The following is a 14,686-nucleotide window of genomic DNA, read 5'->3' as shown; positions in this document are numbered from 1 at the left end:
TATTAAGGTTTTAACTCTTCAATGGCTTGCAGATCAGCAAATGACAGTGAAAAAGGAATAACATTTTCTTTCAAGGAAATATTAGCAAACCCACCCTCCCTACTCATGAATCTCGCTGGGATGCTAGAAAAGCCATATTTGCAAGTGCCTGTGAACCACCCCAACTTTTCTTAAGGTCTGCCTCTAATCCATGAAGACTAAGAGTCATTAACTCCATACTTCAAACTTATCCAAGCAGTAGAAGATACTGGGCGATGCCACAAATGTGTAATGTGTAAATGTCACAAACTAAATGCAGTCAGCTACTGTAAAAAAAAAAAAAAAAAAAAAAAAAAAAAAAAAAAAAAAAAAAGGGCTTCTCTTATGACACTTTGTTTGTTCACTCATGAAATACGTTCTGGTCCAAGGATAAGCAAAAGGAAATACTTACTGAGAAAATATCTGGTTTAGTATTTACCACTTTGGGGGATTGCCTGTTAGGAAAGCGTTTGAAGAACCAGCCTTACGATTTCTATAATCATTTAAGGTGACAGTGAAGACAGCAATAAAATACCTGCTTGGCTCATGCTTTCTTTAATAAAACTTTTATTTTCCCAGATGTGTAACATTCACTTCCCTGTTCTTAAGTGCCAAGAGCTGATCAGAATCCATCAGCAGAACAAAATGAAATCCCTGTTATATTAAAATGCAATCAGTGGTGTGTAGAAGTCTCTGTCTGGAATGTAAAACCGCTAGTGCGTTTGGCATTGCTGGGTGTGTTTTTTCATAATATATCAAAATTCTGGATGGTCTCCTTATGTCACAAATTTATAGGCTGTAAACAAGATGTGGCATTAGGTGTTGGCAGCAAATGTTAACATCAACACAATACCTTTGGACTAATGCATTTAGCAGCTATAAATCTGAGCTGTCTCACCCAGAAAAATTGGTAACAACTTCTCTGCACCCAAACACCCATCAAGCAATGTTGTAGGTAAGGTATCAGCATTTCTCAAAGTGGGGTGAAGTTGTAATACGGTAGTTGGACACATTTTTTAGTCACTGCCTCCATAATTATGCCGTTGTGTAGTAGTTGTTTATGGAATATTCACCATCTAACCTGGTTGCAAGCATAAACCATATCTCCAGAACAACAAATGTGGGAGTTTCATCCATTCATACATGATCTTGATATTCACTGGGCTTCACAGAAATCATGCATTTACCAAACAAACAGGGGCACATGAAGCCCTCTCTCCCTCCCTCCCTCTCTTTCTCCTCTCATCTCCCTCTCTTTCTGACAGTCCCCATCTATGTCATTCTAGAGTCCACTAAGTAAAAGGATGTGATGCCCTGAAGCCAGTCACTAATGTGATCCTCAGCTCTGGACATAGAGAATTTGCTGCTGAATTTCTCACCAGAAATCAAAGTGCTGTCAGATTGATGTGGGATGATTGGGAGGTGACGAGACAGAATCAGGGGCTTGTTAGGACTAGAGAGCAGACACTCCAGATGAACTGGCTCCTTCAGTGCTGATGAAACAAGACTGGGACAGACTGGATGCAGCCACATCTACCGAGAACTATTGACATTCTGTCATAACCCTAATGCGCTGACAGTGGCTAGTGTCCTGAGGAGTCAGTAGAGCCTGGTAGCAACTTAAAAGGGAAAAGAAACATGAAAGGAGGAAGATTTTTTTTCTTTTGAGCGGATTAAAAGAGAATAGGGATGACCGATTGTAGGCAATGGTTTATCTGTTGGCTTGGAGAAGTAGTAAATTGTGTTATCCTGTCAAAAGGCACCTCCCGGTCTACCAAACAGGTGAGAGGGCCTGCCTTCCAGGAAGATTATGTACCCACATGGCTTTGTAGAACTCACAACAATAAGCTAGATGTTTCTTGGAGCAAAGTTACTAGGAAGTAACTGCCCTTCCCCTCGGGGTTTTGGTGTTTGAACTACAGATGCATGAAATCCAGAGACATGTGTGGAATATGATTCAAATTTAAGGCTAAAAAAGTCAAGAGGCTCAGACTCAACATTTGAGCTGTCATATTTTTCTACAGAATGTCAAATGGGCTTAATGATAGGCCAGAAGTACCCAGTAGAAGCACCACTGCAAGTCACCCTTGGATAACCTTAAATAATAAATCAAGCTGGCATCCTTTTTCTGTTTCTCATTTTTGCCTTAATGGGAAATGCTGGGGGGAAAGGTATCATAGTTTCACAGTACGTCCAAAGCAATCATCTTACTATAACTGATGACCCAAAGCTACGCAGACCCAGGATTTCCCACTTAGAGCAGACTTTCTGGAGCAGACGCTCTTTAATCACCTTTCATGTGCACCAGCTCTGTTGGATCAGAACCAAAAAAACAGGGTCCTATTGACCTTGTTTTATTTTATTATGATGCTTCTTTTGGAGCTATACGTCTGGATGCCTAGTGATGGAATGCATAAGTGAAACCAATGTTAACCGAAGTCAAACGCTAAAGAATTAGGAAAAATTGCTCTTTTGCATAGGACATTGCTTATTCTAAAGCAGGATTTGTATGGGTTAATAATTAATCTTTTAAATACTAGTAGAGCATTACTTGGGAAAGGAAGAGATGAGGATCAATGCTATCCTGTAAAAGGAAAGAGATCGTGTACTAGATCAAGTTATACTGAAGCCTGGCTAACATGGGTCCATGAGGCCACAGGTAAAGTGATGTTTATAAGATTATTCTAAATAATTTAATGACAAATAAACCCATTTCCACTACAGGCTTCAGAGTGGAACAAGATAACTTCTATAAAACTAAACTTTTGAACAAGGATAATAAGAGCAATGATGCAGGAAAGTTTCGCATTTTAGAAAAGGTATTCATTTATAAATAAATAAATATATATAAATATCAATTTTAATGCAGAATCTTGTATTATTTTTCATCATAAGCTAGAGTTGGGAGATGAAAGTCTCAGACAGGTAAGTGTAATCAATTACATATTTTTTGTAAAGATGCCTTTCTTACATGTTAATCTTTCTCAGACCAAATGTGCCTTAATTTAATATAATGTTAGTTCTAGTTCCATGAAGACCTGTCATTAGTTTGCGAAACCCTTTTTGAGAGTGCATATGTCAATTGATGGCATCTTAGAATCAAGGATATATGGCATTAAATCTGTCCAATACAAAGATATGTGTATTAAATCTGATTACACATTTTCAAGGTAATCTGATATACTCTGCAAGCTAATATGTGCAGAAACCAAGGTATTCGGTTCTCTTCTTTGTTACAGATAGTTCCTGTGAGTGGCTCATAAGCACCCATGAGTATTCTGGATGTATATTTTCAAAATGAAGTGCCATCATCCTCTCAAAAGTTCCTTTTTTAATTCTTTGGTCAAATGGATTAGAAGAGAAATCTATTGGATTGAATAAGAAAAGGAAAATAGATTAGGTTTAGTAAATGTGTATAGTAAAACATATTTGGTTCAAGAATTTGAAATAGTATAATTATGTTGTATGTATTCTTAAAGATAGATTTATGTTAGCAGACATAAAATGTCCTAAGTTAGATTTAAAACTATGTCTTAGTGTGTGTGTGTGTGTGTGTGTGTGTGTGTGTATGTATATATATACACACACACATCACATATATGAAGTCGGAGGTAATTCCCTGGAGGAGTTGCTACAAAGTGTTTAGATCCAAAGAGGGAAGGTGAACTGTGAACCTGAGGTGAGGGAAAATCAAGTGAGAACCCAATACCTAATGATATCGTGGGCAGAAAGTCATGCACAGGTGAAGTAAATAGGAATTAGGAGCGGAGGGACAAAGGGTCTTGCCAACATTGCCTTACAGAAGGCCCAGGGAGGAGAATAGGAGGGCTGGGCCTGTGATGTCAGTGCAAAGGGATTGTGGGAAGCCTGCAAGCTCTAGGACTTCCTGGGCACTGCTGACCTGCTAGGCTCTCTTCTGCTGATGTTCTGATAACCAACATAGCTGAGCCAGGTGTCTGTGCATCTCCACCAGCCTCGTCCTTACTTACCTGGGAGCATTCCTGTAAGGAAGCCTGACTTAGAGGTGGTAGAACTCATCCTTCTGGCACCTCGGCTGTCCTCCCTCCCCCTTGTTGCCTTCGGTGAGTGTAGAGCCTGCCTCCATCCATTGGATAGAGAGACTATTGGTCCATCACGTTCACTATGAGATCTGTACCTTCAATGTTTCCTTCTCCTTCTCTATGCGTTGCTGTTCCAGATGTAGCTTCACAAGCGCTGACTCTTTGGAAGAGATTTCCTCCTTCAGCTGATCTACCTGATGGGTCATAATCTTTAATTTTTTCTTCATTTCCGTTATTTCATCCTAACAAAATGAAAGGAGACGTGTTTGGAAGTGAATTAAATTGACACCACGGTCCCTATGGAAATTCAAATGTGCATTTGAGAACTTTTAAGGGAGGCCCTCTCAAAACAGTGGTCTCCTGACTACTTACGAAGGGGCTATTCCTTTGTATGCCATCAACCTCATGGTACTTTATAGCAGGAGCTCTCAAAATATTCTCATGAGATATTTACAAAGTATGTATAATGACTATACCAGACACACACACACACACACACACACACACACACACGCAAAAGAATGCGCACGCCCACTCACTTATTCCTCATTTTACAAGAGAGGAATTGGAATTACTACAAACATTATAACTAAAAGATTACAAAGCAAAGCTCTGCAACTAAATGACAAGAGTACGCCGCTGCCCTCCTACTCACAGCAACTATTAGCAGCTTTAAATTTTAGAAACAGGAGAATGGCAATGCTAAATAATAATTAAAAGCCGGACTGAGATAGTCAAGTTGAGTCATTTCCATTTCAAACAATCTGAGAGTTCTGAATAAAATTCAACTTTTTTTTCCCAAGATGAATTCCTCAAGATTATTTTCTTGATCTATTCTAAATTCTGCTATTAGTATGATAGAAATTGCTTTAAACCCAGAATGGGGAGGGAGGAATCAAAGTATTTATATATACAAAAGCCCAGTGACCAAACAGAGGAATGACCAGAACGACTCGCTATGATGCACACTGACTACCAGGAGGCAGACACTCAATGCAGGAGCTGACCCCTTGTGGTCAGTGCTTCCAACAATGAGAGTGCCCCTCGGCTGACAAGATGAGTGACTTTCCCACAGCTGTGGATCCCCGCAGGCTATGCCCCCTCCACCCAATGCATGAATCCGTGCACTGGGACTCTAGTAAAGACAAATATATTCTTTACCTGAGCTTCCACCAGATTTTTGCTGTACAGATTCCTGTCTGACCTCACAGCTTCATACAGGTTCTGTTGCTGTTTTAATTTAGTCTCTGATTCAGCGATTTTCTTTTTGTAGTCAAAAATCTGCATTTCGCGGACTTTTATGTCTTCCATGTTCATGAGGACCTGGAAGAGAAAGAATACAAAAATGGTTAAACAGCCCATTTGTGGTTATCAGTTCAGTACACAGACATTTTTATCCCAGGGTAGCTAGTAGAAATGCCAGCAATCAAAAAAATTGGACTGTGCCTCTAATCACTGAGGTACAACACAGAAATTCAGCCCTGCTGATTAGGGGCAAACACACGTTTTATCTATTCTGGAGTTATATTCGAGTATGAGCTAAGCACAGTTATTTTGTGATCACAAAAGGGGAGGGGCGGGAAATAAAGAAATCCTTTCAATTCTGAAAAACCTCTCCTGACCACCCCAAAAAAGAAAGGGGAAAAAGTCTCAGGTTTAAACAGATCTTAACACAGAGGGCTCAGAAAGATGAGAGATAAGTTAGCTGTTTGGCTACACTGCGGTCTTTGTAGTTAAACACAAGAAAGAAAAGTGGCCTTTACACACTGATAGCAATCACAACACTGTCATGCCACCGTCCATGTCACTCCATCAGGGAAACTCAAAGGACTTCACAAAAAATGTGTTCTATCCTGCACAAAACACTTCTGGGAAAGATAAGATTCGAGAATAACTGCCTCCTTTTTGCAAGTATGGAAAACTTAGGCACAAAATTCCACAGAGAGCCGGTACCTCTCAAGCAAGCAAGCCATAGAATGAGAGTTACATAATCATGACTCTTGGAGCTGCAATGTCCACAGAAATTGATATTTATAAACAAATTTCTTCAGAAATTCCTTAAATTTCTTAAATTATCATGTATTATACATTATCACGCATAATGACTATTATCATACAACTATAATCATTTATTAATCATTAACATTAATGTAAATTGTTAATTATTATGTTATTAACAACTATAATTATGTTATTTATTAACATTAATAAAAATGTTAGTGATTCAATCAGTGGAACTCTGGTCTAAACAATACACAGAATGAAAATACATAAAGAGAAATTTCTTAAGATGTCACTGCATTTTAGTGAAGTTCTCTTAATTCTTGTATAGAATGGAAGGAAATAAACAGAGCAGTGTGGTATAGAATAAAAGGACAGGGTGTACTTGAAGTAACACAGCCAGGGAGGTTCCTCTGATAAAGAGGAATTTTACCTAGAATTTAAAGGTCAAAAAGTACTTAGACCTCTGCCATGCTGATCTTCATTGATTCAGGTGTGGGCTACCTCTGAGAAGCATGTCCCCAAATCATTGCGCTACAGAATTCTTTTATTCCACGGGTGGAACTAATATTCTGGAGAATACACTTGGAGAAACCCTGTTGTTACATTTTTCCTTCAGAGTCAATGATGGCTGGTGTTTATATATCTTTAAATAAACACTTTTCAAAGTTTCCTTGAACTTATAATTAAGGAGAGATGGTATTAAATTTTAGCAAGTGTCTTTTCAGCAAATATTGTTTCATAGCATTTTATTTTATTAGGTTTATTGATTTGATATACTTGTATTCCTTTTACAAGTATTTTAATTTGATTTATTTATACACAACTGGAGGCCCGCTGCACGAAGATTCGTGGCAATAGACCTTCCTTCCCCTGGCTGCCAGCAGCCGGGACCCAGGCCGCAGCAGAGTCCAGCCATCAGCCTTCAGTTTCAGTCTTCACTCAGGCAGAGCCTTCAGCCTGCATATGCAATTTAATCTGCCATCTTTGGGGGGGTTAATTTGCATACTCATTCCTGATTGGCTGGTGGGCATCACAGGGATATAGTCAATTTGCATCTTTCTCTTTTATTACTGTAGATTCTGTGTGCCAAAATTTTAATTAAATGCATAAATGTGAAATATACATTTATTTTATTTTCCTTATTTACTTGGAACTTCCTTCTCTTTTGAACCCACATCAGCTCCTCATTGGTACATAAAGTAACCAGTATGTTTTCTTCCCTGTTTTCTTTGAATTCTGCATATTCTATTCAAGTCCAATAACATCATCATAGCTAATATTTCTCAGGTACTTTCTATGTAATTCATTTAATCTTCACAAAAATCCTATAAAATAGACATCATCATCACCCCACTGTTCAAAGAAGGAAACCAAAGACAAAAGAAGTAATGTCATTTACAACTATTCCACTAGTACACATACAGATACAGAAATTTGTTTTGTTTTCCTTGGTTTTGCTTTTGGGGGTTTTGTTTTTATGTTTTGGCAAAATGGGTCTTTTTATATACACTGAGTAGCCAGATTATTATGCTCTCTGAAAGCATGCCTGGTGCATGAATTTGTGCTTGGGTAGGGTCTGGCCAGCCTGGCCAGGGGAAGGGGACATGGGTGGTTGGCCGGCCTGCCTGCTGGTCGAACTCCTGATCGAGGGGACAATTTGCATATTAGCCTTTTATTATAAAGGATATACACTGAGTGTCCATATTATTACGCATTCAGAGATCATAATAATCTGGCCACTCAGTGTATACTTTTATGCACCTTGCTTTCTATCATTCAATAATACTTTGTGGAAATCATGTGAACTAGCTCTAATTCATTCTCTTTAAGTTGGTGTAAAACCCCATAGTGTGGGTGTACTATCCTATACTCAGCTCTTCCCTTCTGAGAGCCATTAACTTGGTTTCCACAGTCTTGTCACTATGAACCGTGCAGCAATGAACAGCGTTGTACATATGTCCTTTTACTTCTTCCACTTGTGCTTTTACTTCTGCTGGGATGGATCCCCAGGAGTGGCATATCTGACTCAAAAGAAATATATCTTTTTAAACTTTAATAGATATTGCTAGATTGCTTTCCAAAATGGTTGGAACACTGCACATACCCATACTACCAGCAATAGTTTCTTTAATAGAAAACTCTCCTTGTGGTTTTGGGATAAACTCTCTTTGGTCATAGTGGATGATTCTTTTAATGTTCTGTTGAATTTGGTTAGCTAGAATTTCATTTGGGATTCTACATACATATTCATAAATGATCTAACTCAATCCCCTTCTTTTTGGTTCTATTTTAAAATCAAAGTTTCTGCTGGTTTCAGAAAATGAACAGAATCTCCTTCTGTTCACTTATTAATTCACTTACCCATTTATTCATTCCATCAATAGACATGTAATTGAGGGCTTTCCTAGGGCAAGCACTGTAAAAGCACTAGTTGTGTAAAGAAGAAGGCTCATTGCCAACCCTCAAGATCACCTCTAGTGAGTGACTCAACCATAAAATGGATAATCAGGGAATGGATACAACCAGTAAACTGAGATATGCACAGAATGTTATGAGGGTCTGAGGATGGTCCTACTCATCTTATCTAAGCAGTTAATATTGAGCATTTATAGAATTTGTGGGATCTGCCTCTGTCTTCATATTCAATCATTCCAACCTTGGACTCTGAGCTCTTTCCTGGTCCTGGAATCATTATTCATTATCACTGCAGAAAGCATGGGTAATATCAGCACAGCAATGCCTATCAATATTACCCCAAAGAATACAAAGTGCATGAACAGCACTTTTCTAAATTTATTTGCAAATATAAATATAAATATAAATAGCCTGGGAATTATCTGATTCTTAAGAGTCTGAAAAACTCAACTCTATAATCATTAGGCCCTCGACAATGTTGGAGCTAAATTTCTCTCAACTTTTTTGGTAGCATCCATAGTTATTGATCTTTCCACATTTTCTACTTCTTCTTGGGTCAAACCATGATGTACATACACATTTTTTAGAGAACTATTTCAAACCATTTTTAAAATGTTTATGTCTAGAGTTGTACAACATAAATTTATGCTTTTAGTATTTTACTGTTACTATTTGCTATCAACACTGTTTGGGGGGAAAATGGTCCAAGGTAAGAATATATGCAGACTCAGAAGTAGATATCTTGAAAGGTTGGGGCCTAGAAAGAATAAAATTAGCTGATCTGGTTCAGTGGCTAGAGTGTCAGCCTGTGGACTGAAGAATCCCAGGTTCAATTCTGGCCAAGGGCACATTCCTGGATTGTGGGCTTGATCTCCAGTAGGGGGCATACAGGAGGCAGCCAATCAATGATTGTCTCTCATCATTGATACTTTTATCTCTTTCCCTCTCCCTTCCTCTCTGAAATCAATAAAGATATATACATTTTTTTAAATTAGAAGACCTATGACAAGGAGGTCTGGGGAAGAGGCATGTGAATAGATCTGAAATGAAAAGAAATTCCCTTCCTTCTTCAAAGTCTTTGATTCATATCTCCAGGTTCCTTAAAAATGAGTAGTAGATGGCCTTTCAAGATACCACCACTAGAAAATGTGAAACCTTAATAAGGTATCCATGACCGGATCTGTTATTTGCTTGATTTTTTTTTTTAAATGCACCTTTCTCTGAACATGATCACCCTCTTCGGGGTCAGTGAAATGAATAGACTGAAAATACTTTGAATAGCATGATCAGCTTTTGGAATATCAAGAGGCCCATCAGAGAAAAGAAAAAAAAATCTTCAATCACTTTGAGAGATGTTATAATAATCCTTCGCACAGACAGAATAATGCTCCAGAGAAAGGATTCCCACTTCTTCTGGGGCATCACCTGGCAGGGTCCACCTCTCTGCAACAACAATGCACAATTCTCACTTCTGCATACTTGAAGCTGGGAGCAATAAGAACCCATCGTGATACCAAGAAGATCAAAGGCATTCCAGTTAAATGACAATGAAAACATAAGGACTGAAACTAAGGGAAAAGACAATTCACAAAGCCATCTAGTTCTGTGTGTTGAGAGCCAACCTTTTTTTTTAAGGAAATCATTCAGAGCAATGTTGAAGTTCCAGTCCTGAAAATTCATAAACCGTGCGGGGTGTGAAGTAGGAGCAAAACCTTTCATCAGCAAAATGTCCCCCCATTAAAAATGGTTTATCAGAGAATGTGGGGTGCCAGCTGTGGGGCTGGAACCAAATTAGTTGATTACACTTTAGATATCTCACCCCAACACATGAGATAAATCACACCCAAATATAGAAGCTTTTATCACAGCCAGAGAGCTGGAGCTCCCGGCACTCGCAGGCCTGCTTCAGAGGAGCCCAGAAACTGCTTACGGTGCACTATCGGGGTGCGGCCCCAGTGTATAACCTACTCCTGCCTTTTCTTTTTCTCTTAAAACAACCTGCCAATAGAAATTAGACTGAGATAAAAATCAATAATACAGGCTAGAAAGCTGCAGCGTAGTCAAAACATCATATAGACGAAGACGGGGTAAGGAAGTAGGTCACTGAATGTGGAACTCTTTCACTTGCATTTGATGAAATATTGCAATAATCTTTTCAAATAAGTTTTTCTGACTTGATGTCAATGGTCTGAATGCTGACAATGCTTTTGCCTTCATAAGGACCCTGAAAAACTCACTCTCTGAAAGAAAGAGCCTGGGGCCCAGGCAGGTGAAATGTTAAGTCTTCTTTTACTCACTTTCTTATTTCATCCTCGATCTTAAATGTATAGTGGCATGTCTATGTTTCTGGTTTTTTAATAACATTACAATATATACTGTATATTTTATATATATATATATATAATGCTAATTAGCCAGGCATCACATCACGACCACTCAGGAGGAGCTGCACACAGAGATGGGCAGGAGGGGACTGCGTGCCGCCCCCAGCCCCAGCAGCCACGGGGAGGCTGGGGCTGGGGGCAGGCCAGAGTGGAGACACAACACACAGGAGTGCCTGCTCCCACCCCAGCGGACACAACGCCATGGCCGGTGCTACGCGGGTCAGGCATGGGTCCCGGATCCCGCAGGGTGCCTCCTCACAGAGCGGGAGGTGGGGCGCCTCTTCCCACGATTGGCCTCTAGTATTACTATATAATGAGGGATATAATGATATCCACCTCAGAGGGCCATTATGAGGCCTTGAGTGAGAAAATGTGTATTTGTCATGGTACAGGCTGAGAAGTTCAGAGGGAAGCTGTGGGTCGGGGTGGGGGACAGTGATTCATCGGGGAACTTATCTTCAGAATTAAAGCCTAAGCGACTGTTATGGCGGAATGACCAGTCTCTACGGCGTGCACTGACCACCAGGGGCAGACGCTCAATGCAGGAGCTGCTCCCTGGTGATCAGTGCACTCCCACAGGAGGGTGCCACTGAGCCAGAAGCCAGGCTCACAACTGGCGAGTGCAGGGGCAGGAGCCTCTCCCGCCTCCATGGCAGAGTGGTAAGGAGCTTGCAGATAAGGAGCAGCAAGCCGAGCAGTAAGGAGTGAGCAGGCAGATGGTAAGGAGCGAGGGATCCCAGAATGCAAAGTACGAGGGACACACACCCCCATGCACGAATTTCGTGCACTGGGCCTCTAGTATGCATATATGGGCACAGACAATAGAGCGATGAAGGCCTGGGAGGGGCAGGTGCTGGGTGGAGGGGGTCAACGGGGAAAAACAAAGGGAACATCTGTACAAATACAAAAAGAAAATGTGTATTTGTGCCACCATATGCTAGTACCTAGCATTGCATAAATCTAATCACTTAACAAATACTAACAGATTACCATGGTAGGCTAACATTATATCATATTGTATTAGCAGTATACTTAACAAATCAGTTTGATTTTTCTATGGACCAAATTCCGTTCTGCAGAAAAATAGTGACCCATAATACACTTCTTTCATTATAACACCAAAAGCTTATAATTTGTGGATGCCCCATTGAGGTTCCTCTCCAGGGTTCTAGCCTACTGAAGATGCTCTGTCTAAAACTTCAAATAAATATCAAAGAAACAGGAGCTTCATTTCGTTATGCAGTACCTATTCAGTGAACAATATTTCTTTGATCTTTTGCTTACTTCTAAGCCCTTGAGAGCACATTATTAATTATTCATTTCTTGGAACCTGTGTCTAGAAGAGCTTTGCTTGACACTCTTATAGGCAAGCTAGCAGCAAGCTAAGACACTTGTAAGGAGGATTTCGTTGTAAAAGACCGCTTTGGGGCATGTGAAATGTACGGGAGACAAAGGGCAGAAGTTTAAGGTTTAGAATGAAAAGGGAGGGGCCCTAATGTAAGCCAAATGCAGGATGTGCAAAATTCTCTTCAGATTTAATAATTAACAGAAGCGGTTTTACCTAGAATTTGTGAACAGTTGAGAAAAAGAGTACACATGGTGGACCACAACCTACAATGCCATTCCTGATGCCTCTCAATTTATCTGAATAGTAAAATCTGAGAGTGCAGCAGAAGAAAAACCATGAGGTTAAAAGGTGCTGAAAGGTGATGCCGTTGTGATGCCTGGCTAATTAGCATATTCCCTGTTTGTTTATATATCTGCAGTAGATCACTTTTTGGGTCTGCAAATATTCACTCCCTCTCCCTACCCCTACACCCTCCACCTTCTATTGTAAAAGAGTCCAACCTACTTCTTTTTTTATTATCATTAAACTATTTTTTTCATTTCTTTATTGATTAAGGTATCACATATTTGTCCTCATCCCCCCATTCCCATCCCAAACCCCTCCCCACGCATGCCCTCACCCCCTTGTTGTCCATGACCACTGGTTTGGCTCATATGCATGCACACAAGTTCTTTTGTCAACCTATTTCTTGTATGTTTGTATCGTCTCATCCTTTCAAATCTCCTCCACATTTCCTGCTCACCAAAACCTCCTCTCTTCCCCAATTTGTTACTTGTCTTTTCTTTGTTTCACTCTGGTTCATTTAGGCCCCGCCTTTCAAACAATGCAAGGATCAAGGTATTTTGCTAAACAAACACTATCCTTTACCTTAGAAGAAATCTGACAATGATTTTCTTCTATTAGGTTGAAACTTAAGAAATCTCTGATCATCCATGTTTTTCAAAACAAAAACAGCTATTTTTAGAGGTTCAACCTCTAAATATCTTCCCGTAAAGGAATTTTCAGAGCCTGGCTTTTACCCTGGGGCTTCCAGAGGCCATTCTCTTTCTCTAGTTCGAAGGCATATTTTTTCCGTAGACCCCATGAAGTTGCCTTTTTCCTTATTTATTCTTGGAAGCTGGAGGATTTATTGGACCCTAGGAGCAGCTCTATTAAGGTGGGTTCAACTCTTAGAATCACAGGATGGTGCTAGAACCCACTTTCAAAACTACAGGTGGGAATACGGTGATGTGCAGACAGCCCTGTCCATGTCCCAATCTTTAGTATCCTTTCATTTAGGGATATTGTAGGAGCCCCAGGCCCAAATGCCTATTCCTTATCACTCTGAGCTGATGTAGCCTACAGACAATTGTAACTCCCTCTATGTCCCACTTTCAGGGGTGATTCTCTCTGCCCTGCCACATCCCTAAACCGCCATCCCCACAATGCACTGGGCAACCACCAGCCTCACCCTGCCTTCCCCATTCTTTGGATTGGCCACCATTGTCCCACTGGCTGGGCACAAGCACTTGACTAGCAGGAAGGTGGAATGACTTGGTCAGTGTAGACACTGAGTAGGGGAAGAGATGGTAGGAGAGTTCTGAAGCATCTCTCTAGCTCTTCTCTTTTATGAAGCAAATTCAAGGGACCGTGAGTTGAGGTCCAAATAGATTTTCTCAGTTCACCTCTGTTGGCTTTAAAATTCTCATCCATTCTCCTTTCTTCTGCTTCAGCATCAGGCTCTATGTCTGCCTTAGTGTTTGATGCTGTCAAAAGTTTTCATTTCCCATACAAACCATTGTAAACCTACTTTTATCTCCCATACAAACCATTGTAAACCCGACCTGTACAATTTTGCATTGTGTTTTTATCAGATTCATATTGTAAGCATGTGTCCCATTTTTTTAAATGTTTTTCTAACATTTAATGTACATGGTTTTAATGGTACATAATACTGTATCAAATACATGTAGCACAATTTATTTTGAATAATATTCTTTTATAGAAATCTTTCCATGTCTTATGTTTCCATAGATTCAATTTTTAAAGAAATTGATGGATCAAAAGAATAACTTTGGACAGTGTATACTCTAGAAGTAGATGAAAATATCAGCTTCATGACATCATCCTCAGCACCTGACATTATCCCTCAATTGCCTATAAATAGAATGCATGAAAGGCAACTTTCTGCTTATTCAAATAAGGAAATAAGGGGTTGTGGTGTTGTGTGTGTGTGAGTGTGTGTGTGTGTGTGTGTGAGAGAGAGAGAGAGAGAGAGAGAGAGAGAGAGAGAGAGAGAGAGAGAGAGGAGGTGGGGGAAAAGAGACAAAAATATGAGGAAGAACAAAAAAGACATATATGTCCTTGATAAGAAGTCCAGAGAGGACACAAGTTGCTATAGCAACTGATATATGCTATCAGGGATTAAGTAACAGATAGAAAAATTATAATTGATAATATATTTTAAGGACTTAAAA

At 39.8% G+C, this 14,686-nt stretch overlaps 1 protein-coding gene across 1 annotated transcript in view; it reads right to left on the bottom strand.

Annotated features, from left to right (window-relative positions):
- The window catches only part of CFAP58 (cilia and flagella associated protein 58), a 94,740-nt gene that overhangs the window by 49,919 nt on the left and 30,135 nt on the right, over positions 1 to 14,686 (bottom strand). Inside the window, exons 10-11 of the mRNA XM_036437971.2 lie at positions 5,241 to 5,402; positions 4,175 to 4,321 (exon numbers count right to left, since the gene is read on the bottom strand). Coding sequence (XP_036293864.1) covers positions 4,175 to 4,321; positions 5,241 to 5,402 — 309 coding nt within the window. The remainder of the gene's footprint in view (positions 1 to 4,174; positions 4,322 to 5,240; positions 5,403 to 14,686) is intronic.

This window comes from Pipistrellus kuhlii, unplaced genomic scaffold (genome assembly GCF_014108245.1).
Source record: "Pipistrellus kuhlii isolate mPipKuh1 unplaced genomic scaffold, mPipKuh1.p scaffold_m20_p_15, whole genome shotgun sequence".
Taxonomy (NCBI): Eukaryota; Metazoa; Chordata; class Mammalia; order Chiroptera; family Vespertilionidae; genus Pipistrellus; species Pipistrellus kuhlii.
This window is presented reverse-complemented; position numbering and strand designations above follow the sequence as displayed.